The following is a 26,286-nucleotide window of genomic DNA, read 5'->3' on the forward strand; positions in this document are numbered from 1 at the left end:
TCTATATTCGAGTAATATTATGGTATATTATGGTATATTCTGGTATATTCTGGTATATTCTGGTATATTCTAGTATATTCAGGTATATTCTCGTATATTCTTCTATATTCTAGTAATATTATGGTATATTCTGATATATTCCTCTATATTCTAGTAATATTATGGTATATTCTCGTATATTCTTCTATATTCTAGTAATATTATGGTATATTCTCCTATATTCTAGTAATATTATCGTATATTCTCGTATATTCTTCTATATTCGAGTAATATTATCGTATATTCTGGTATATTCAAGTATATTCTGGTATATTCTGCTATATTCTAGTATATTCTCGAATATTCTTCTATATTCTAGTAATATTATGGTATATTCTCCTATATTCTAGTAATATTATCGTATATTCTCGTATATTCCTCTATATTCGAGTAATATTATGGTATATTCTGGTATATTGAAGTATATTCTGGTATATTCTGCTATATTCTAGTATATTCAGTTATATTCAGGTATATTCTGGTATATTCTTCTATATTCTAGTAATATTATGGTATATTCTGGTATATTCTTCTATATTGTAGTAATATTATGGTATATTCTCGTATATACTTCTATATTCTAGTAATATTATGGTATATTCTGGTATATTCTGGCATATTCTGCTATATTCTAGTATATGCAGGTATATTCTCGTATATTCTTCTATATTCTAGTAATATTATGATATATTCTCGTATATTCTTCTATATTCGATTAATATTATGGTATATTCTGGTATATTCTTCTATATTCTAGTAATATTATGGTATATTCTCGTATATTCTTCTATATTCGAGTAATATTATGGTATATTATGGTATATTCTTCTATATTCTAGTAATATTATGGTATATTCTCGTATATTCTTCTATATTCGAGTAATATTATGGTATATTATGGTATATTCTCCTATATTCTAGTAATATTATCGTATATTCTCATATATTCTTCTATATCCGAGTAATATTCTGGTATATTCTGGTATATTCAAGTATATTCTGGTATATTCTGCTATATTCTAGTATATTCAGGTATATTCAGGTATATTCTGGTGTATTCTTCTATATTCTAGTAATATTATGGTATATTTTGGTATATTCTTCTATTTTCTAGTATTATTATGGTATATTCTCGTATATTCTTCTATATTCGAGTAATATTATGGTATATTCTGGTATATTCAAGTATATTCTGAATTATTCTGCTATATTCTGGTATATTCTCGTATACTCTTCTATATTCTAGTAATATTATGGTATATTCTGGTATATTCTTCTATATTCTAGTAATATTATGGTATATTCTGGTATATTCAAGTATATTCTGGTATATTCTGCTATATTCTAGTATATTCAGGTATATTCAGGTATATTCTGGTATATACTTCTATATTCTGAGAATATTATGGTATATTCTGGTATATACTTCTATATTCTAAGAATATTATGGTATATTCTGGTATATTCTTCTATATTCTAGTAATATTATGGTATATTCTCGTATATTCTTCTATATTCGAGGAATATTATGGTATATTATGGTATATTCTGGTATATTCTGGTATATTCTGGTATATTCTAGTATATTCAGGTATATTCTCGTATATACTTCTATATTCTAGTAATATTATGGTATATTCTGGTATATTCTGGCATATTCTGCTATATTCTAGTATATACAGGTATATTCTCGTATATTCTTCTATATTCTAGTAATATTATGATATATTCTTTCATATTCTGCTATATTCTCGTATATTCTATTATATTCTGCTATATTCTAGTATATTTTGGTATATTCTCGTATATTCTTCTATATTCGATTAATATTATGGTATATTCTGGTATATTGAAGTATATTCTGGTATATTCTTCTATATTCTAGTAATATTATGGTATATTCTGGTATATTCTTCTATATTCTAGTAATATTATGGTATATTCTCGTATATTCTTCTATATTCGAGTAATATTATGGTATATTATGGTATATTCTCGTATATTCTTCTATATTCTAGTAATATTATGGTATATTCTCGTATATTCTTCTATATTCTAGTAATATTATGGTATATTCTCGTATATTCTTCTATATTCGAGTAATATTATGGTATATTATGGTATATTCTCCTATATTCTAGTAATATTATCGTATATTCTCATATATTCTCCTATATTCTAGTAATATTATCGTATATTCTCATATATTCTTCTATATCCGAGTAATATTCTGGTATATTCTGGTATATTCAAGTATATTCTGGTATATTCTGCTATATTCTAGTATATTCAGGTATATTCAGGTATATTCTGGTATATTCTTCTATATTCTAGTAATATTATGGTATATTCTGGTATATTCAAGTATATTCTGGTATATTCTGCTATATTCTAGTATATTCAGGTATATTCAGGTATATTCTGGTATATACTTCTATATTCTAAGAATATTATGGTATATTCTGGTATATTCTTCTATATTCTAGTAATATTATGGTATATTCTCGTATATTCTTCTATATTCGAGTAATATTATGGTATATTATGGTATATTCTGGTATATTCTGGTATATTCTGGTATATTCTAGTATATTCAGGTATATTCTCGTATATTCTTCTATATTCTAGTAATATTATGGTATATTCTGATATATTCCTCTATATTCTAGTAATATTATGGTATATTCTCGTATATTCTTCTATATTCTAGTAATATTATGGTATATTCTCCTATATTCTAGTAATATTATCGTATATTCTCGTATATTCTTCTATATTCGAGTAATATTATCGTATATTCTGGTATATTCAAGTATATTCTGGTATATTCTGCTATATTCTAGTATATTCTCGAATATTCTTCTATATTCTAGTAATATTATGGTATATTCTCCTATATTCTAGTAATATTATCGTATATTCTCGTATATTCCTCTATATTCGAGTAATATTATGGTATATTCTGGTATATTGAAGTATATTCTGGTATATTCTGCTATATTCTAGTATATTCAGTTATATTCAGGTATATTCTGGTATATTCTTCTATATTCTAGTAATATTATGGTATATTCTGGTATATTCTTCTATATTGTAGTAATATTATGGTATATTCTCGTATATACTTCTATATTCTAGTAATATTATGGTATATTCTGGTATATTCTGGCATATTCTGCTATATTCTAGTATATGCAGGTATATTCTCGTATATTCTTCTATATTCTAGTAATATTATGATATATTCTCGTATATTCTTCTATATTCGATTAATATTATGGTATATTCTGGTATATTCTTCTATATTCTAGTAATATTATGGTATATTCTCGTATATTCTTCTATATTCGAGTAATATTATGGTATATTATGGTATATTCTTCTATATTCTAGTAATATTATGGTATATTCTCGTATATTCTTCTATATTCGAGTAATATTATGGTATATTATGGTATATTCTCCTATATTCTAGTAATATTATCGTATATTCTCATATATTCTTCTATATCCGAGTAATATTCTGGTATATTCTGGTATATTCAAGTATATTCTGGTATATTCTGCTATATTCTAGTATATTCAGGTATATTCAGGTATATTCTGGTGTATTCTTCTATATTCTAGTAATATTATGGTATATTTTGGTATATTCTTCTATTTTCTAGTATTATTATGGTATATTCTCGTATATTCTTCTATATTCGAGTAATATTATGGTATATTCTGGTATATTCAAGTATATTCTGAATTATTCTGCTATATTCTGGTATATTCTCGTATACTCTTCTATATTCTAGTAATATTATGGTATATTCTGGTATATTCTTCTATATTCTAGTAATATTATGGTATATTCTGGTATATTCAAGTATATTCTGGTATATTCTGCTATATTCTAGTATATTCAGGTATATTCAGGTATATTCTGGTATATACTTCTATATTCTGAGAATATTATGGTATATTCTGGTATATACTTCTATATTCTAAGAATATTATGGTATATTCTGGTATATTCTTCTATATTCTAGTAATATTATGGTATATTCTCGTATATTCTTCTATATTCGAGGAATATTATGGTATATTATGGAATATTCTGGTATATTCTGGTATATTCTGGTATATTCTAGTATATTCAGGTATATTCTCGTATATACTTCTATATTCTAGTAATATTATGGTATATTCTGGTATATTCTGGCATATTCTGCTATATTCTAGTATATACAGGTATATTCTCGTATATTCTTCTATATTCTAGTAATATTATGATATATTCTTTCATATTCTGCTATATTCTCGTATATTCTATTATATTCTGCTATATTCTAGTATATTTTGGTATATTCTCGTATATTCTTCTATATTCGATTAATATTATGGTATATTCTGGTATATTCTTCTATATTCTAGTAATATTATGGTATATTCTCGTATATTCTTCTATATTCGAGTAATATTATGGTATATTATGGTATATTCTCCTATATTCTAGTAATATTATCGTATATTCTCGTATATTCTTCTATATTCGAGTAATATTATGGTATATTCTGGTATATTCAAGTATATTCTGGTATATTCTGCTATATTCTAGTATATTCAGGTATATTCTCGTATATTCTTCTATATTCTAGTAATATGATGGTATATTCTGATATATTCCTCTATATTCTAGTAATATTATGGTATATTCTGATATATTCCTCTATATTCTAGTAATATTATGGTATATTCTCGTATATTCTTCTATATTCGAGTAATATTATGGTATATTATGGTATATTCTCCTATATTCTAGTAATATTATCGTATATTCTCGTATATTCTTCTATATTCGAGTAATATTATGGTATATTCTGGCATATTCAAGTATATTCTGGTATATTCTGCTATATTCTAGTATATTCTCGAATATTCTTCTATATTCTAGTAATATTATGGTATATTCTCCTACATTCTAGTAATATTATCGTATATTCTCGTATATTCTTCTATATTCGAGTAATATTATCGTATATTCTGGTATATTCAAGTATATTCTGGTATATTCTGCTATATTCTAGTATATTCTCGAATATTCTTCTATATTCTAGTAATATTATGGTATATTCTCCTATATTCTAGTAATATTATCGTATATTCTCGTATATTCCTCTATATTCGAGTAATATTATGGTATATTCTGGTATATTGAAGTATACTCTGGTATATTCTGCTATATTCTAGTATATTCAGTTATATTCAGGTATATTCTGGTATATTCTTCTATATTCTAGTAATATTATGGTATATTCTGGTATATTCTTCTATATTGTAGTAATATTATGGTATATTCTCGTATATTCTTCTATATTCGAGTAATATTATGGTATATTATGGTATATTCTGGTATATTCTGGTATATTCTGGTATATTCTAGTATATTCAGGTATATTCTCGTATATACTTCTATATTCTAGTAATATTATGGTATATTCTGGTATATTCTGGCATATTCTGCTATATTCTAGTATATACAGGTATATTCTCGTATATTCTTCTATATTCTAGTAATATTATGATATATTCTTTCATATTCTGCTATATTCTCGTATATTCTATTATATTCTGCTATATTCTAGTATATTTTGGTATATTCTCGTATATTATTCTATATTCGATTAATATTATGGTATATTCTGGTATATTGAAGTATATTCTGGTATATTCTTCTATATTCTAGTAATATTATGGTATATTCTGGTATATTCTTCTATATTCTAGTAATATTATGGTATATTCTCGTATATTCTTCTATATTCGAGTAATACTATGGTATATTATGGTATATTCTTCTATATTCTAGTAATATTATGGTATTGTAGCGGCTAGCGGGGCGCCGGAAGAGAAATCTTCAGCGCACCAGCACCAAGAAAGATTTATGGTTTGCACAGCATAAGACGCTATTTGTGAGAAAAGTCTTTAACGTTTTTGGCCACTTAGCGGACAGATGTGTCCTTGTAGTTCCTAGCGACGAACTCAATAGCGCAAGTGGACGCCATAAATTTTGGGTAGTCTAAGGGTCTCCAGCCTTGAGTGTCCCAGCGACGCGTGCCTGGTTTCTATCACCCGGGAAAGCTGGGCCCGTTGACGTAAGCCAGCAGTCACGTACCGCACTTAGCACGGGGCCCGGAAGACACCCCGCTGCATCACCAAAATTAGATTTTTAACAGAACGACACGCTCACCCTTCTCACGCACGAGAGGCGTGGAACGTGGGCGTGTTATGCAAAATGCACGGATTGGTGGAAGTTCCCCGCAAGGACTTCCACCAATCAGCCGACAAGCATTTTTGGAAGATATAAGGCAGAGACTACCGACGCGAGGATGAAGTCACGAAGTCGAGACACAGCCGCGTATCCGCCGAGTGACTTAGAGTCTAGTCCGGTCGTTGCTAAGTTGCAATACAGTTCAACCGCGAGTCTAAGCGAATCGCCGGTTTTAGTTGAACCACCCCGGACGCTCTCGCGACATCACTCTTTATTGTAAATAAAGGACTCAGTCACGTAACCTGATTTTGAACACTTGTTCTAAGGCACCCGCCTTATATAACCCTGTTCCTTTATTGGTGACCCCGACGTGATCAGGGTGACTGAGTCGAATCACGCGCATATTTTTTTTCTCTCTCTCGAAGTGCGTGTAGTGCAGTGTTATTGAAATGGCGACAACGACACCAGAAGTCAGCAAGGTCGCCATCAAGATCCCACCCTTCTGGCCTGAGCAACCCGAGCTGTGGTTCCGCCAAATCGAAGCACAGTTCGCCCTAAACGGGATTACAGCTGACACGACAAAATTTTATTATATACTGTCGCAGCTCGAACCCAAATACGTGTTGGAGGTGCAGGATATATTTATAAACCCACCGGAGGCCAACAAATACGGGACACTAAGGTCCGAACTACTAAAGAGGCTGTCGGCGACCCAAGGGAAAAGGATTCGACAGCTGCTGGAGCAGGAGGAAATAGGCGACCGAACCCCGTCGCAATTCTTACGCCATATGCGGAACCTCGCAGGTACCACAGTCAGCGACGAGTTCCTGCGGACCCTGTGGTCAGGTAGACTACCCAACGTGACCAGAGCGATCGTCTCGGCTCAGTCAGACCTGCCATTAAACAAGCTGGCCGAGATAGCCGACCACATCCACGCGGAGGTGCAGCCAACCCAGGTAGCCAGCACGTCGGCCCCAACGCAGTCCGACCGCCTGGCAGAACTCCTGATCGACCGATTGGAGAGACTGGAGCTTCGAGTCGCCGAAACATCCCGACCTTGCAGTCACAAGGGAAGCAGGACGCCCAGACGGAGTCGGTCTTCGTCCAGGTCATCGGGTAAGACGGAGAACGTCTGCTGGTACCACCAGAGGTTTGGGAAGGAGTCCACCAAATGCCGCCAGCCGTGTTCGTATGCGGGAAACGAGTCCCTCCGACACTGACCGCGGCAGCCAGTGACGGAACATCCACCTGCCGCCTCTTCGTCACGGACAAAGTGACGAAGACCGAATACCTCGTCGACACTGGCTCGGACCTTTGTGTGTATCCACGCACACTCGTCAAAGGCCGAGTCAGCAAGACGTCATACGAGATGGTTGCGGCAAACGGATCGACGATCGGCACCTACGGCATCCGCGTGATGGACCTCAACCTGGGACTACGGAGGGCCTTCCAGTGGAGGTTCATCATCGCCGACGTGGGAAAACCCATCATTGGCGCCGACTTCCTCACGCGCTACGGCCTACTGGTGGACCTCAGGCGACGACGCCTGATCGACCAGACGACATCACGGACGACAACGGGACGCACCGTCGTGGGTTTCACGGACTCCATCCGGACCATCGCGGGGAACTCACGCTACCACCAGCTGCTAGCCCAGTTTCCCGACGTGACCCGACCCACAGCGACTCCTAGGCAAGTCAAACACGATGTTGTACATCATATTGTAACGACTCCCGGCACTCCCGCGTATTGTAAGACCCGCCGATTGTCCACCGATATGTACAAGGTCGCTCGCGCAGAGTTCGAGGAACTGTTATCTCGGGGTCACATCCGTCCTTCTAAAAGCCAGTGGGCTTCTGCCCTACACATGGTGCAGAAGAAGGACAACGGATGGCGGCCCTGCGGCGATTACAGGACCTTAAACGCTCGCACGATCCCCGACCGGTATCCCATACCACATATCGAGGACTTCGCGCGAACATTAGCAGGGAAGACAGTGTTTACTACGTTGGACCTGGTCCGCGCGTACCACCAGATACCGGTAAACCCTCGCGATATTCCGAAGACCGCGGTAACGACGCCGTTCGGGTTGTACGAGTACACCGTCATGCCGTTCGGTTTGCGCAACGCGGCGCAGACGTTTCAACGCTTCATCGACACCGTCTTACGCGGTTTCGATTTTTGCTATGCGTATCTAGACGATATTCTAGTAGCGTCAGTCGATGAAGACGAGCATATGGAACATCTGCGTCAACTCCTCGAGCGGCTTAACGAGTACGGTGTCATCGTCAACCCGAGCAAATGCGTATTCGCCGCTACCGAAGTCAAGTTTCTCGGGTATATTGTGAACGGCAACGGCACGAGGCCTCTACCTGAAAAAGTAAAGGCCATAAACGAATTTCCGAAACCAGAGACCGCGAAACAGCTCCGTAGGTTCCTCGGTATGTTAAACTTTTATAGACGGTTCATACCTAACGCCGCGGCGGTACAAACACCGCTTCACCACCTGCTCAGCGGTCGGACGGCGAAAGGCAACGCCCCGATCCAATGGTCAGGTGAAGCGGAAACAGCGTTTCAAGCATCCAAAGATGCACTTGCCAACGCTACGCTACTAACGCATCCATCGAGTCGTTCGCAACTCGCGATTATGGTGGATGCGTCGGATTTCGCGATCGGAGCAACGCTGCAACAGCGACAAGGAAATTCGTGGAGGCCACTAGCCTTCCACACGAAATCCATGTCGCCCGCACAGCGTAACTACAGCGCATACGATCGCGAACTTCTAGCGATATATACAGCGGTTAAGAAATTCCGACATATGGTCGAAGGTCGTTCGTTCACGATATACACCGATCATAAACCTCTGACTTTCGCGTTCAACCAGAGATCCGACAAATGTTCCCCTCGACAGTTTCGGTATCTGGATTACGTAGGCCAGTTCACCACTGACATTTGGCACATCAGCGGCAAAGATAATGAGGTGGCGGACGCACTATCGCGAATCGAATCCATCGCGTCGACCATAGACTACACGGAATTAGCTCGTTCGCAAGAAAACGACAAAGAAGTCGACAAGTTCTTAACCGCGTCCGACACCTCATTAACGCTCAAGCGCGTCAAATTAATCGACAGCGACGTCGAAGTCTATTGCGACGTGTCAACGAATGTCGCGCGCCCATTCGTAACAGCACCGTTTCGCCGACACGCGTTCTCAGCTGTCCATAACTGCGCCCATCCAGGTATCAAGGCCACCGCGAAACTCTGCAAACAGAGATTTGTTTGGCCGTCGATAGAACGCGACTGTCGCGCCTGGGCTCGCAGTTGTACCGAATGTCAGCGCGCTAAAACGAGTAGACATGTCTTCAGCCCGATATCGGAATTCAAAGCGCCGTCCGCCAGATTCGAGCACATCCATCTCGATTTGGTGGGCCCGCTACCGATATCAGACGGCAAAAGATACTGCCTCACATGCGTCGATCGCTTCACGCGTTGGCCCGAAGCCTTTCCGATCGCCAATATCGAGGCAGAAACGGTAGCGAAAGAGTTTGTCGCCGGATGGGTGGCTAGATTCGGTACCCCCATCCGGATCACAACGGACCAGGGTAGGCAGTTCGAATCGCAGTTGTTCAAACACCTGAGCAATTTATTAGGCGCGAAGCATATTCGAACTGCAGCCTATCATCCGGCGGCAAACGGCATGGTCGAGCGCTTCCATAGACAGCTCAAAGCTGCCATAAAGTGCCACGGCACGCAACGTTGGACCGATGCGTTGCCCGTAGTACTTTTAGGTATTAGGGCAGCGTATCGGGACGACCTGCTGGCATCAACGGCAGAGCTCGTCTATGGCGAGAGCGTTCGGCTACCTGCCGAATTTTTTACCAACACGGCGAGCAACGAAGACCCCGCGAGCATGGTGAGGCAGTTACGCGAACACTTCCGCGACGTTCGCCCGGTGCCGGGATCGCGTCATGGTGGCAACAAAGTGTTTGTCTACAAAGACCTAGCGACCGCCTCCCACGTGTACCTTCGTACCGACGCAACGCGGACCCCATTGCAAAACGCGTACGAAGGACCTTTCCCAGTTATTTCGCGTAACGGGAAGAATTTCAAGATTCGAGTGCGCGGAAAAGACACAACGGTAACCATTGACCGCCTTAAACCCGCGTACACGGTAAACGGTGACGAGACCGTACGATACAAAGACTCGCAACCGACGACCGAGCCGACCCCCGCGCAGGTACCTGTCCACACGCGCTCAGGTAGACGCGTTAGATTTCCTGACTACCTGCAGGTCGGAACGTGAGACAACCTTGCCACGTCGTATATATATTGTACATTTTGTAAATAGCCAGCTACAATAAGAATAGGTATAGATTACCCGGTAATTAGGATTAAGTTAGGATAGCGTTAGCACTGGTAAGGGGGTGATGTAGCGGCTAGCGGGGCGCCGGAAGAGAAATCTTCAGCGCACCAGCACCAAGAAAGATTTATGGTTTGCACAGCATAAGACGCTATTTGTGAGAAAAGTCTTTAACGTTTTTGGCCACTTAGCGGACAGATGTGTCCTTGTAGTTCCTAGCGACGAACTCAATAGCGCAAGTGGACGCCATAAATTTTGGGTAGTCTAAGGGTCTCCAGCCTAGAGTGTCCCAGCGACGCGTGCCTGGTTTCTATCACCCGGGAAAGCTGGGCCCGTTGACGTAAGCCAGCAGTCACGTACCGCACTTAGCACGGGGCCCGGAAGACACCCCGCTGCATCACCAAAATTAGATTTTTAACAGAACGACACGCTCACCCTTCTCACGCACGAGAGGCGTGGAACGTGGGCGTGTTATGCAAAATGCACGGATTGGTGGAAGTTCCCCGCAAGGACTTCCACCAATCAGCCGACAAGCATTTTTGGAAGATATAAGGCAGAGACTACCGACGCGAGGATGAAGTCACGAAGTCGAGACACAGCCGCGTATCCGCCGAGTGACTTAGAGTCTAGTCCGGTCGTTGCTAAGTTGCAATACAGTTCAACCGCGAGTCTAAGCGAATCGCCGGTTTTAGTTGAACCACCCCGGACGCTCTCGCGACATCACTCTTTATTGTAAATAAAGGACTCAGTCACGTAACCTGATTTTGAACACTTGTTCTAAGGCACCCGCCTTATATAACCCTGTTCCTTTAGTATATTCTCGTATATTCTTCTATATTCGAGTAATATTATGGTATATTATGGTATATTCTCCTATATTCTAGTAATATTATCGTATATTCTCATATATTCTTCTATATCCGAGTAATATTCTGGTATATTCTGGTATATTCAAGTATATTCTGGTATATTCTGCTATATTCTAGTATATTCAGGTATATTCAGGTATATTCAGGTGTATTCTTCTATATTCTAGTAATATTATGGTATATTTTGGTATATTCTTCTATTTTCTAGTAATATTATGGTATATTCTCGTATATTCTTCTATATTCGAGTAATATTATTGTATATTATGGTATATTCAAGTATATTCTGGTATATTCTGCTATATTCTGGTATATTCTCGTATACTCTTCTATATTCTAGTAATATTATGGTATATTCTGGTATATTCTTCTATATTCTAGTAATATTATGGTATATTCTCGTATATTCTTCTATATTCGAGTAATATTATGGTATATTATGGTATATTCTGGTATATTCTGGTATATTCTGGTATATTCTAGTATATTCAGGTATATTCTCGTATATTCTTCTATATTCTAGTAATATTATGGTATATTCTGATATATTCCTCTATATTCTAGTAATATTATGGTATATTCTCGTATATTCTTCTATATTCGAGTAATATTATGGTATATTATGGTATATTCTCCTATATTCTAGTAATATTATCGTATATTCTCGTATATTCTTCTATATTCGAGTAATATTATGGTATATTCTGGTATATTCAAGTATATTCTGGTATATTCTGCTATATTCTAGTATATTCTCGAATATTCTTCTATATTCTAGTAATATTATGGTATATTCTCCTATATTCTAGTAATATTATCGTATATTCTCGTATATTCTTCTATATTCGAGTAATATTATCGTATATTCTGGTATATTCAAGTATATTCTGGTATATTCTGCTATATTCTAGTATATTCTCGAATATTCTTCTATATTCTAGTAATATTATGGTATATTCTCCTATATTCTAGTAATATTATCGTATATTCTCGTATATTCCTCTATATTCGAGTAATATTATGGTATATTCTGGAATATTGAAGTATATTCTGGTATATTCTGCTATATTCTAGTATATTCAGTTATATTCAGGTATATTCTGGTATATTCTTCTATATTCTAGTAATATTATGGTATATTCTGGTATATTCTTCTATATTGTAGTAATATTATGGTATATTCTTTTATATTCTTCTATATCCTAGTAATATTATGGTATATTCTCGTATATTCTTCTATATTCGAGTAATATTATGGTATATTCTGGTATATTCTTCTATATTCTAGTAATATTATGGTATATTCTGGTATATTCTTCTATATTCTAGTAATATTATGGTATATTCTGGTATATTCTTGTATATTCTAGTAATATTATGGTATATTCTGGTATATTCTTCTATATTCTAGTAATATTATGGTATATTCTCGTATATTCTTCCATATTCAAGTAATATTATGGTATATTCTGGTATATTCTGCTATATTCTAGTATATTCTCGAATATTCTTCTATATTCTAGTAATGTTATGGTATATTCTGGTATATTCAACTATATTCTGGTATATTCTTCTATATTCTAGTAATATTATGGTATATTCTGGTATATTCTTCTATATTCTAGTAATATTATGGTATATTCTCGTATATTCTTCCATATTCGAGTAATATTATGGTATATTCTGGTATCTTCTTCTATATTCTAGTAATATTATGGTATATTCTCGTATATTCTTCCATATTCGAGTAATATTATGGTACATTCTGGTATATTCTAGTATATTCTAGTATATTCTAGTATATTCAGGTATATTCTCGTATATTCAGGTATATTCTCGTATATTCTTCTGTATTCTAGTAATATTATGGTATATTCTGGTATATTCTTCTATATTCTAGTAATATTATGGTATATTCTCGTATATTCTTCTATATTCGAGTAATATTATGGTATATTATGGTATATTCTGGTATATTCTGGTATATTCTGGTATATTCTAGTATATTCAGGTATATTCTCGTATATTCTTCTATATTCTAGTAATATTATGGTATATTCTGATATATTCCTCTATATTCTAGTAATATTATGGTATATTCTCGTATATTCTTCTATATTCGAGTAATATTATGGTATATTATGGTATATTCTCCTATATTCTAGTAATATTATCGTATATTCTCGTATATTCTTCTATATTCGAGTAATATTATGGTATATTCTGGTATATTCAAGTATATTCTGGTATATTCTGCTATATTCTAGTATATTCTCGAATATTCTTCTATATTCTAGTAATATTATGGTATATTCTCCTATATTCTAGTAATATTATCGTATATTCTCGTATATTCTTCTATATTCGAGTAATATTATCGTATATTCTGGTATATTCAAGTATATTCTGGTATATTCTGCTATATTCTAGTATATTCTCGAATATTCTTCTATATTCTAGTAATATTATGGTATATTCTCCTATATTCTAGTAATATTATCGTATATTCTCGTATATTCCTCTATATTCGAGTAATATTATGGTATATTCTGGAATATTGAAGTATATTCTGGTATATTCTGCTATATTCTAGTATATTCAGTTATATTCAGGTATATTCTGGTATATTCTTCTATATTCTAGTAATATTATGGTATATTCTGGTATATTCTTCTATATTGTAGTAATATTATGGTATATTCTTTTATATTCTTCTATATCCTAGTAATATTATGGTATATTCTCGTATATTCTTCTATATTCGAGTAATATTATGGTATATTCTGGTATATTCTTCTATATTCTAGTAATATTATGGTATATTCTGGTATATTCTTCTATATTCTAGTAATATTATGGTATATTCTGGTATATTCTTGTATATTCTAGTAATATTATGGTATATTCTGGTATATTCTTCTATATTCTAGTAATATTATGGTATATTCTCGTATATTCTTCCATATTCAAGTAATATTATGGTATATTCTGGTATATTCTGCTATATTCTAGTATATTCTCGAATATTCTTCTATATTCTAGTAATGTTATGGTATATTCTGGTATATTCAACTATATTCTGGTATATTCTTCTATATTCTAGTAATATTATGGTATATTCTGGTATATTCTTCTATATTCTAGTAATATTATGGTATATTCTCGTATATTCTTCCATATTCGAGTAATATTATGGTATATTCTGGTATCTTCTTCTATATTCTAGTAATATTATGGTATATTCTCGTATATTCTTCCATATTCGAGTAATATTATGGTACATTCTGGTATATTCTAGTATATTCTAGTATATTCTAGTATATTCAGGTATATTCTCGTATATTCAGGTATATTCTCGTATATTCTTCTGTATTCTAGTAATATTATGGTATATTCTGGTATATTCTTCTATATTCTAGTAATATTATGGTATATTCTCGTATATTCTTCTATATTCGAGTAATATTATGGTATATTATGGTATATTCTGGTATATTCTGGTATATTCTGGTATATTCTAGTATATTCAGGTATATTCTCGTATATTCTTCTATATTCTAGTAATATTATGGTATATTCTGATATATTCCTCTATATTCTAGTAATATTATGGTATATTCTCGTATATTCTTCTATATTCGAGTAATATTATGGTATATTATGGTATATTCTCCTATATTCTAGTAATATTATCGTATATTCTCGTATATTCTTCTATATTCGAGTAATATTATGGTATATTCTGGTATATTCAAGTATATTCTGGTATATTCTGCTATATTCTAGTATATTCTCGAATATTCTTCTATATTCTAGTAATATTATGGTATATTCTCCTATATTCTAGTAATATTATCGTATATTCTCGTATATTCTTCTATATTCGAGTAATATTATCGTATATTCTGGTATATTCAAGTATATTCTGGTATATTCTGCTATATTCTAGTATATTCTCGAATATTCTTCTATATTCTAGTAATATTATGGTATATTCTCCTATATTCTAGTAATATTATCGTATATTCTCGTATATTCCTCTATATTCGAGTAATATTATGGTATATTCTGGAATATTGAAGTATATTCTGGTATATTCTGCTATATTCTAGTATATTCAGTTATATTCAGGTATATTCTGGTATATTCTTCTATATTCTAGTAATATTATGGTATATTCTGGTATATTCTTCTATATTGTAGTAATATTATGGTATATTCTTTTATATTCTTCTATATCCTAGTAATATTATGGTATATTCTCGTATATTCTTCTATATTCGAGTAATATTATGGTATATTCTGGTATATTCTTCTATATTCTAGTAATATTATGGTATATTCTGGTATATTCTTCTATATTCTAGTAATATTATGGTATATTCTGGTATATTCTTGTATATTCTAGTAATATTATGGTATATTCTGGTATATTCTTCTATATTCTAGTAATATTATGGTATATTCTCGTATATTCTTCCATATTCAAGTAATATTATGGTATATTCTGGTATATTCTGCTATATTCTAGTATATTCTCGAATATTCTTCTATATTCTAGTAATGTTATGGTATATTCTGGTATATTCAACTATATTCTGGTATATTCTTCTATATTCTAGTAATATTATGGTATATTCTGGTATATTCTTCTATATTCTAGTAATATTATGGTATATTCTCGTATATTCTTCCATATTCGAGTAATATTATGGTATATTCTGGTATCTTCTTCTATATTCTAGTAATATTATGGTATATTCTCGTATATTCTTCCATATTCGAGTAATATTATGGTACATTCTGGTATATTCTAGTATATTCTAGTATATTCTAGTATATTCAGGTATATTCTCGTATATTCAGGTATATTCTCGTATATTCTTCTGTATTCTAGTAATATTATGGTATATTCTGGTATATTCTTCTATATTCTAGTAATATTATGGTATATTCTCGTATATTCTTCTATATTCGAGTAATATTATGGTATATTATGGTATATTCTGGTATATTCTGGTATATTCTGGTATATTCTAGTATATTCAGGTATATTCTCGTATATTCTTCTATATTCTAGTAATATTATGGTATATTCTGATATATTCCTCTATATTCTAGTAATATTATGGTATATTCTCGTATATTCTTCTATATTCGAGTAATATTATGGTATATTATGGTATATTCTCCTATATTCTAGTAATATTATCGTATATTCTCGTATATTCTTCTATATTCGAGTAATATTATGGTATATTCTGGTATATTCAAGTATATTCTGGTATATTCTGCTATATTCTAGTATATTCTCGAATATTCTTCTATATTCTAGTAATATTATGGTATATTCTCCTATATCCTAGTAATATTATGGTATATTCTCGTATATTCTTCTATATTCGAGTAATATTATGGTATATTCTGGTATATTCTTCTATATTCTAGTAATATTATGGTATATTCTGGTATATTCTTCTATATTCTAGTAATATTATGGTATATTCTGGTATATTCTTTTATCTTGTAGTAATATTATGGTATATTCTTATATATTCTTCTATATTCGAGTAATATTATGGTATATTATGGTATATTCTGGTATATTCTGGTATATTCTGGTATATTCTAGTATATTCAGGTATATTCTCGTATATACTTCTATATTCTAGTAATATTATGGTATATTCTGGTATATTCTGGCATATTCTGCTATATTCTAGTATATACAGGTATATTCTCGTATATTCTTCTATATTCTAGTAATATTATGGTATATTCTCCTATATTCTAGTAATATTATCGTATATTCTCGTATATTCTTCTATATTCGAGTAATATTATCGTATATTCTGGTATATTCAAGTATATTCTGGTATATTCTGCTATATTCTAGTATATTCTCGAATATTCTTCTATATTCTAGTAATATTATGGTATATTCTCCTATATTCTAGTAATATTATCGTATATTCTCGTATATTCCTCTATATTCGAGTAATATTATGGTATATTCTGGTATATTGAAGTATACTCTGGTATATTCTGCTATATTCTAGTATATTCAGTTATATTCAGGTATATTCTGGTATATTCTTCTATATTCTAGTAATATTATGGTATATTCTGGTATATTCTTCTATATTGTAGTAATATTATGGTATATTCTCGTATATTCTTCTATATTCGAGTAATATTATGGTATATTATGGTATATTCTGGTATATTCTGGTATATTCTGGTATATTCTAGTATATTCAGGTATATTCTCGTATATACTTCTATATTCTAGTAATATTATGGTATATTCTGGTATATTCTGGCATATTCTGCTATATTCTAGTATATACAGGTATATTCTCGTATATTCTTCTATATTCTAGTAATATTATGATATATTCTTTCATATTCTGCTATATTCTCGTATATTCTATTATATTCTGCTATATTCTAGTATATTTTGGTATATTCTCGTATATTATTCTATATTCGATTAATATTATGGTATATTCTGGTATATTGAAGTATATTCTGGTATATTCTTCTATATTCTAGTAATATTATGGTATATTCTGGTATATTCTTCTATATTCTAGTAATATTATGGTATATTCTCGTATATTCTTCTATATTCGAGTAATACTATGGTATATTATGGTATATTCTTCTATATTCTAGTAATATTATGGTATATTCTCGTATATTCTTCTATATTCGAGTAATATTATGGTATATTATGGTATATTCTCCTATATTCTAGTAATATTATCGTATATTCTCATATATTCTTCTATATCCGAGTAATATTCTGGTATATTCTGGTATATTCAAGTATATTCTGGTATATTCTGCTATATTCTAGTATATTCAGGTATATTCAGGTATATTCAGGTGTATTCTTCTATATTCTAGTAATATTATGGTATATTTTGGTATATTCTTCTATTTTCTAGTAATATTATGGTATATTCTCGTATATTCTTCTATATTCGAGTAATATTATTGTATATTATGGTATATTCAAGTATATTCTGGTATATTCTGCTATATTCTGGTATATTCTCGTACACTCTTCTATATTCTAGTAATATTATGGTATATTCTGGTATATTCTTCTATATTCTAGTAATATTATGGTATATTCTCGTATATTCTTCTATATTCGAGTAATATTATGGTATATTATGGTATATTCTGGTATATTCTGGTATATTCTGGTATATTCTAGTATATTCAGGTATATTCTCGTATATTCTTCTATATTCTAGTAATATTATGGTATATTCTGATATATTCCTCTATATTCTAGTAATATTATGGTATATTCTCGTATATTCTTCTATATTCGAGTAATATTATGGTATATTATGGTATATTCTCCTATATTCTAGTAATATTATCGTATATTCTCGTATATTCTTCTATATTCGAGTAATATTATGGTATATTCTGGTATATTCAAGTATATTCTGGTATATTCTGCTATATTCTAGTATATTCTCGAATATTCTTCTATATTCTAGTAATATTATGGTATATTCTCCTATATTCTAGTAATATTATCGTATATTCTCGTATATTCTTCTATATTCGAGTAATATTATCGTATATTCTGGTATATTCAAGTATATTCTGGTATATTCTGCTATATTCTAGTATATTCTCGAATATTCTTCTATATTCTAGTAATATTATGGTATATTCTCCTATATTCTAGTAATATTATCGTATATTCTCGTATATTCCTCTATATTCGAGTAATATTATGGTATATTCTGGAATATTGAAGTATATTCTGGTATATTCTGCTATATTCTAGTATATTCAGTTATATTCAGGTATATTCTGGTATATTCTTCTATATTCTAGTAATATTATGGTATATTCTGGTATATTCTTCTATATTGTAGTAATATTATGGTATATTCTTTTATATTCTTCTATATCCTAGTAATATTATGGTATATTCTCGTATATTCTTCTATATTCGAGTAATATTATGGTATATTCTGGTATATTCTTCTATATTCTAGTAATATTATGGTATATTCTGGTATATTCTTCTATATTCTAGTAATATTATGGTATATTCTGGTATATTCTTGTATATTCTAGTAATATTATGGTATATTCTGGTATATTCTTCTATATTCTAGTAATATTATGGTATATTCTCGTATATTCTTCCATATTCAAGTAATATTATGGTATATTCTGGTATATTCTGCTATATTCTAGTATATTCTCGAATATTCTTCTATATTCTAGTAATGTTATGGTATATTCTGGTATATTCAACTATATTCTGGTATATTCTTCTATATTCTAGTAATATTATGGTATATTCTGGTATATTCTTCTATATTCTAGTAATATTATGGTATATTCTCGTATATTCTTCCATATTCGAGTAATATTATGGTATATTCTGGTATCTTCTTCTATATTCTAGTAATATTATGGTATATTCTCGTATATTCTTCCATATTCGAGTAATATTATGGTACATTCTGGTATATTCTAGTATATTCTAGTATATTCTAGTATATTCAGGTATATTCTCGTATATTCAGGTATATTCTCGTATATTCTTCTGTATTCTAGTAATATTATGGTATATTCTGGTATATTCTTCTATATTCTAGTAATATTATGGTATATTCTCGTATATTCTTCTATATTCGAGTAATATTATGGTATATTATGGTATATTCTGGTATATTCTGGTATATTCTGGTATATTCTAGTATATTCAGGTATATTCTCGTATATTCTTCTATATTCTAGTAATATTATGGTATATTCTGATATATTCCTCTATATTCTAGTAATATTATGGTATATTCTCGTATATTCTTCTATATTCGAGTAATATTATGGTATATTATGGTATATTCTCCTATATTCTAGTAATATTATCGTATATTCTCGTATATTCTTCTATATTCGAGTAATATTATGGTATATTCTGGTATATTCAAGTATATTCTGGTATATTCTGCTATATTCTAGTATATTCTCGAATATTCTTCTATATTCTAGTAATATTATGGTATATTCTCCTATATCCTAGTAATATTATGGTATATTCTCGTATATTCTTCTATATTCGAGTAATATTATGGTATATTCTGGTATATTCTTCTATATTCTAGTAATATTATGGTATATTCTGGTATATTCTTCTATATTCTAGTAATATTATGGTATATTCTGGTATATTCTTTTATATTGTAGTAATATTATGGTATATTCTTATATATTCTTCTATATTCGAGTAATATTATGGTATATTATGGTATATTCTGGTATATTCTGGTATATTCTGGTATATTCTAGTATATTCAGGTATATTCTCGTATATACTTCTATATTCTAGTAATATTATGGTATATTCTGGTATATTCTGGCATATTCTGCTATATTCTAGTATATACAGGTATATTCTCGTATATTCTTCTATATTCTAGTAATATTATGATATATTCTTTCATATTCTGCTATATTCTCGTATATTCTATTATATTCTGCTATATTCTAGTATATTTTGGTATATTCTCGTATATTCTTCTATATTCGATTAATATTATGGTATATTCTGGTATATTCTTCTATATTCTAGTAATATTATGGTATATTCTCGTATATTCTTCTATATTCGAGTAATATTATGGTATATTATGGTATATTCTGGTATATTCTGGTATATTCTGGTATATTCTAGTATATTCAGGTATATTCTCGTATATTCTTCTATATTCTAGTAATATTATGGTATATTCTGATATATTCCTCTATATTCTAGTAATATTATGGTATATTCTCGTATATTCTTCTATATTCTAGTAATATTATGGTATATTCTCCTATATTCTAGTAATATTATCGTATATTCTCGTGTATTCTTCTATATTCGAGTAATATTATCGTATATTCTGGTATATTCAAGTATATTCTGGTATATTCTGCTATATTCTAGTATATTCTCGAATATTCTTCTATATTCTAGTAATATTATGGTATATTCTCCTATATTCTAGTAATATTATCGTATATTCTCGTATATTCCTCTATATTCGAGTAATATTATGGTATATTCTGGTATATTGAAGTATACTCTGGTATATTCTGCTATATTCTAGTATATTCAGTTATATTCAGGTATATTCTGGTATATTCTTCTATATTCTAGTAATATTATGGTATATTCTGGTATATTCTTCTATATTGTAGTAATATTATGGTATATTCTCGTATATTCTTCTATATTCGAGTAATATTATGGTATATTATGGTATATTCTGGTATATTCTTGTATATTCTGGTATATTCTAGTATATTCAGGTATATTCTCGTATATACTTCTATATTCTAGTAATATTATGGTATATTCTGGTATATTCTGGCATATTCTGCTATATTCTAGTATATACAGGTATATTCTCGTATATTCTTCTATATTCTAGTAATATTATGATATATTCTTTCATATTCTGCTATATTCTCGTATATTCTATTATATTCTGCTATATTCTAGTATATTTTGGTATATTCTCGTATATTATTCTATATTCGATTAATATTATGGTATATTCTGGTATATTGAAGTATATTCTGGTATATTCTTCTATATTCTAGTAATATTATGGTATATTCTGGTATATTCTTCTATATTCTAGTAATATTATGGTATATTCTCGTATATTCTTCTATATTCGAGTAATACTATGGTATATTATGGTATATTCTTCTATATTCTAGTAATATTATGGTATATTCTCGTATATTCTTCTATATTCGAGTAATATTATGGTATATTATGGTATATTCTCCTATATTCTAGTAATATTATCGTATATTCTCATATATTCTTCTATATCCGAGTAATATTCTGGTATATTCTGGTATATTCAAGTATATTCTGGTATATTCTGCTATATTCTAGTATATTCAGGTATATTCAGGTATATTCAGGTGTATTCTTCTATATTCTAGTAATATTATGGTATATTTTGGTATATTCTTCTATTTTCTAGTAATATTATGGTATATTCTCGTATATTCTTCTATATTCGAGTAATATTATTGTATATTATGGTATATTCAAGTATATTCTGGTATATTCTGCTATATTCTGGTATATTCTCGTATACTCTTCTATATTCTAGTAATATTATGGTATATTCTGGTATATTCTTCTATATTCTAGTAATATTATGGTATATTCTCGTATATTCTTCTATATTCGAGTAATATTATGGTATATTATGGTATATTCTGGTATATTCTGGTATATTCTGGTATATTCTAGTATATTCAGGTATATTCTCGTATATTCTTCTATATTCTAGTAATATTATGGTATATTCTGATATATTCCTCTATATTCTAGTAATATTATGGTATATTCTCGTATATTCTTCTATATTCGAGTAATATTATGGTATATTATGGTATATTCTCCTATATTCTAGTAATATTATCGTATATTCTCGTATATTCTTCTATATTCGAGTAATATTATGGTATATTCTGGTATATTCAAGTATATTCTGGTATATTCTGCTATATTCTAGTATATTCTCGAATATTCTTCTATATTCTAGTAATATTATGGTATATTCTCCTATATTCTAGTAATATTATCGTATATTCTCGTATATTCTTCTATATTCGAGTAATATTATCGTATATTCTGGTATATTCAAGTATATTCTGGTATATTCTGCTATATTCTAGTATATTCTCGAATATTCTTCTATATTCTAGTAATATTATGGTATATTCTCCTATATTCTAGTAATATTATCGTATATTCTCGTATATTCCTCTATATTCGAGTAATATTATGGTATATTCTGGAATATTGAAGTATATTCTGGTATATTCTGCTATATTCTAGTATATTCAGTTATATTCAGGTATATTCTGGTATATTCTTCTATATTCTAGTAATATTATGGTATATTCTGGTATATTCTTCTATATTGTAGTAATATTATGGTATATTCTTTTATATTCTTCTATATCCTAGTAATATTATGGTATATTCTCGTATATTCTTCTATATTCGAGTAATATTATGGTATATTCTGGTATATTCTTCTATATTCTAGTAATATTATGGTATATTCTGGTATATTCTTCTATATTCTAGTAATATTATGGTATATTCTGGTATATTCTTGTATATTCTAGTAATATTATGGTATATTCTGGTATATTCTTCTATATTCTAGTAATATTATGGTATATTCTCGTATATTCTTCCATATTCAAGTAATATTATGGTATATTCTGGTATATTCTGCTATATTCTAGTATATTCTCGAATATTCTTCTATATTCTAGTAATGTTATGGTATATTCTGGTATATTCAACTATATTCTGGTATATTCTTCTATATTCTAGTAATATTATGGTATATTCTGGTATATTCTTCTATATTCTAGTAATATTATGGTATATTCTCGTATATTCTTCCATATTCGAGTAATATTATGGTATATTCTGGTATCTTCTTCTATATTCTAGTAATATTATGGTATATTCTCGTATATTCTTCCATATTCGAGTAATATTATGGTACATTCTGGTATATTCTAGTATATTCTAGTATATTCTAGTATATTCAGGTATATTCTCGTATATTCAGGTATATTCTCGTATATTCTTCTGTATTCTAGTAATATTATGGTATATTCTGGTATATTCTTCTATATTCTAGTAATATTATGGTATATTCTGGCATATTCTGCTATATTTTAGTATATTCAGGTATATTCTCGTATATTCTTCTATATTCGAGTAATGTTATGGTATATTCTGGTATATTCTGGTATATTCTAGTATATTCTAGTATATTCAGGTATATTCTCGTATATTCTTCTATATTTTAGTAATATTATGGTATATTCTGGTATATTCTTCTATATTCTAGTAATATTATGGCATATTCTGGCATATTCTGCTATATTCTAGTATATTCAGGTATATTTTCGTATATTCTTCTATATTCTAGTAATAATATGGTATATTCTGGCATATTCTGCTATATTCTCGTATATTCTTCTGTATTCTAGTAATATTATGGTATATTCTGATATATTCCTCTATATTCTAGTAATATTATGGTATATTCTCGTATATTCTTCTATATTCTAGTAATATTATGGTATATTCTCCTATATTCTAGTAATATTATCGTATATTCTCGTATATTCTTCTATATTCGAGTAATATTATCGTATATTCTGGTATATTCAAGTATATTCTGGTATATTCTGCTATATTCTAGTATATTCTCGAATATTCTTCTATATTCTAGTAATATTATGGTATATTCTCCTATATTCTAGTAATATTATCGTATATTCTCGTATATTCCTCTATATTCGAGTAATATTATGGTATATTCTGGTATATTGAAGTATATTCTGGTATATTCTGCTATATTCTAGTATATTCAGTTATATTCAGGTATATTCTGGTATATTCTTCTATATTCTAGTAATATTATGGTATATTCTGGTATATTCTTCTATATTGTAGTAATATTATGGTATATTCTCGTATATTCTTCTATATTCGAGTAATATTATGGTATATTATGGTATATTCTGGTATATTCTGGTATATTCTGGTATATTCTAGTATATTCAGGTATATTCTCGTATATACTTCTATATTCTAGTAATATTATGGTATATTCTGGTATATTCTGGCATATTCTGCTATATTCTAGTATATACAGGTATATTCTCGTATATTCTTCTATATTCTAGTAATATTATGATATATTCTTTCATATTCTGCTATATTCTCGTATATTCTATTATATTCTGCTATATTCTAGTATATTTTGGTATATTCTCGTATATTCTTCTATATTCGATTAATATTATGGTATATTCTGGTATATTGAAGTATATTCTGGTATATTCTTCTATATTCTAGTAATATTATGGTATATTCTGGTATATTCTTCTATATTCTAGTAAGATTATGGTATATTCTGGTATATTCTTCTATATTCTAGTAACATTATGGTATATTCTGGTATATTCTGCTATATTCTAGTATATTCAGGTAGATTTTCGTATATTCTTCTATTTTCTAGTAAGATTATGGTATATTCTGGTATATTCTTCTATATTCTAGTAATATTATGGTATATTTTGGTATATTCAAGTATATTCTAGTAATATTATGGTATATTCTGTAATATTCTGTTATATTATGCTATATTCTAGTATATTCAGGTATATTCTCGTATATTCTCCTTTATTCTAGTAATATTATCGTATATTCTCGTATATTCTTCTATATTCGAGTAATATTATGGAATATTCTGGTATATTCTGGTATATTCTGGTATAGTCTAGTATATTCAGGTATATTCGCGTATATTCTTCCATGTTCTAGTAATATTATGGTATATTCTGGTATATTCTGGTATATTCTGCTATATTCTAGTATATTCAGGTATATTCTCGTATATTCTTCTATTTTCTAGTAAGATTATGGTACATTTTGTCATATTCTGCTATATTCTAGTATATTCTGGTATATTCTCGTATATTCTTCTATATTCTAGTAATATTATGGTATATTCTGGTATATTCTTCTATATTCTAGTAATATTCTGGTATATTCTCGTATATTCTTCTATATTCGAGTAATATTATGATATATTCTGGTATATTCAAGTATATTCTGGTATATTCTCCTATATTCTAGTAATATTATCGTATATTCTCGT

At 30.2% G+C, this 26,286-nt stretch overlaps 1 protein-coding gene across 1 annotated transcript; it reads left to right on the forward strand.

The window, feature by feature from the left end:
* Positions 1-6,744: 6,744 nt before the first annotated feature.
* On the forward strand, positions 6,745-7,387 carry LOC143365008 (uncharacterized; the record flags this gene model as incomplete). Its single annotated transcript, XM_076805013.1, has 1 exon — positions 6,745-7,387. A coding segment is annotated over exon 1 (643 nt), but the record flags the coding sequence as incomplete, so codon positions are not given.
* Positions 7,388-26,286: the final 18,899 nt, after the last annotated feature.

This window comes from Halictus rubicundus, unplaced genomic scaffold, assembly GCF_050948215.1.
Source record: "Halictus rubicundus isolate RS-2024b unplaced genomic scaffold, iyHalRubi1_principal scaffold1221, whole genome shotgun sequence".
NCBI lineage: Eukaryota > Metazoa > Arthropoda > Insecta > Hymenoptera > Halictidae > Halictus > Halictus rubicundus.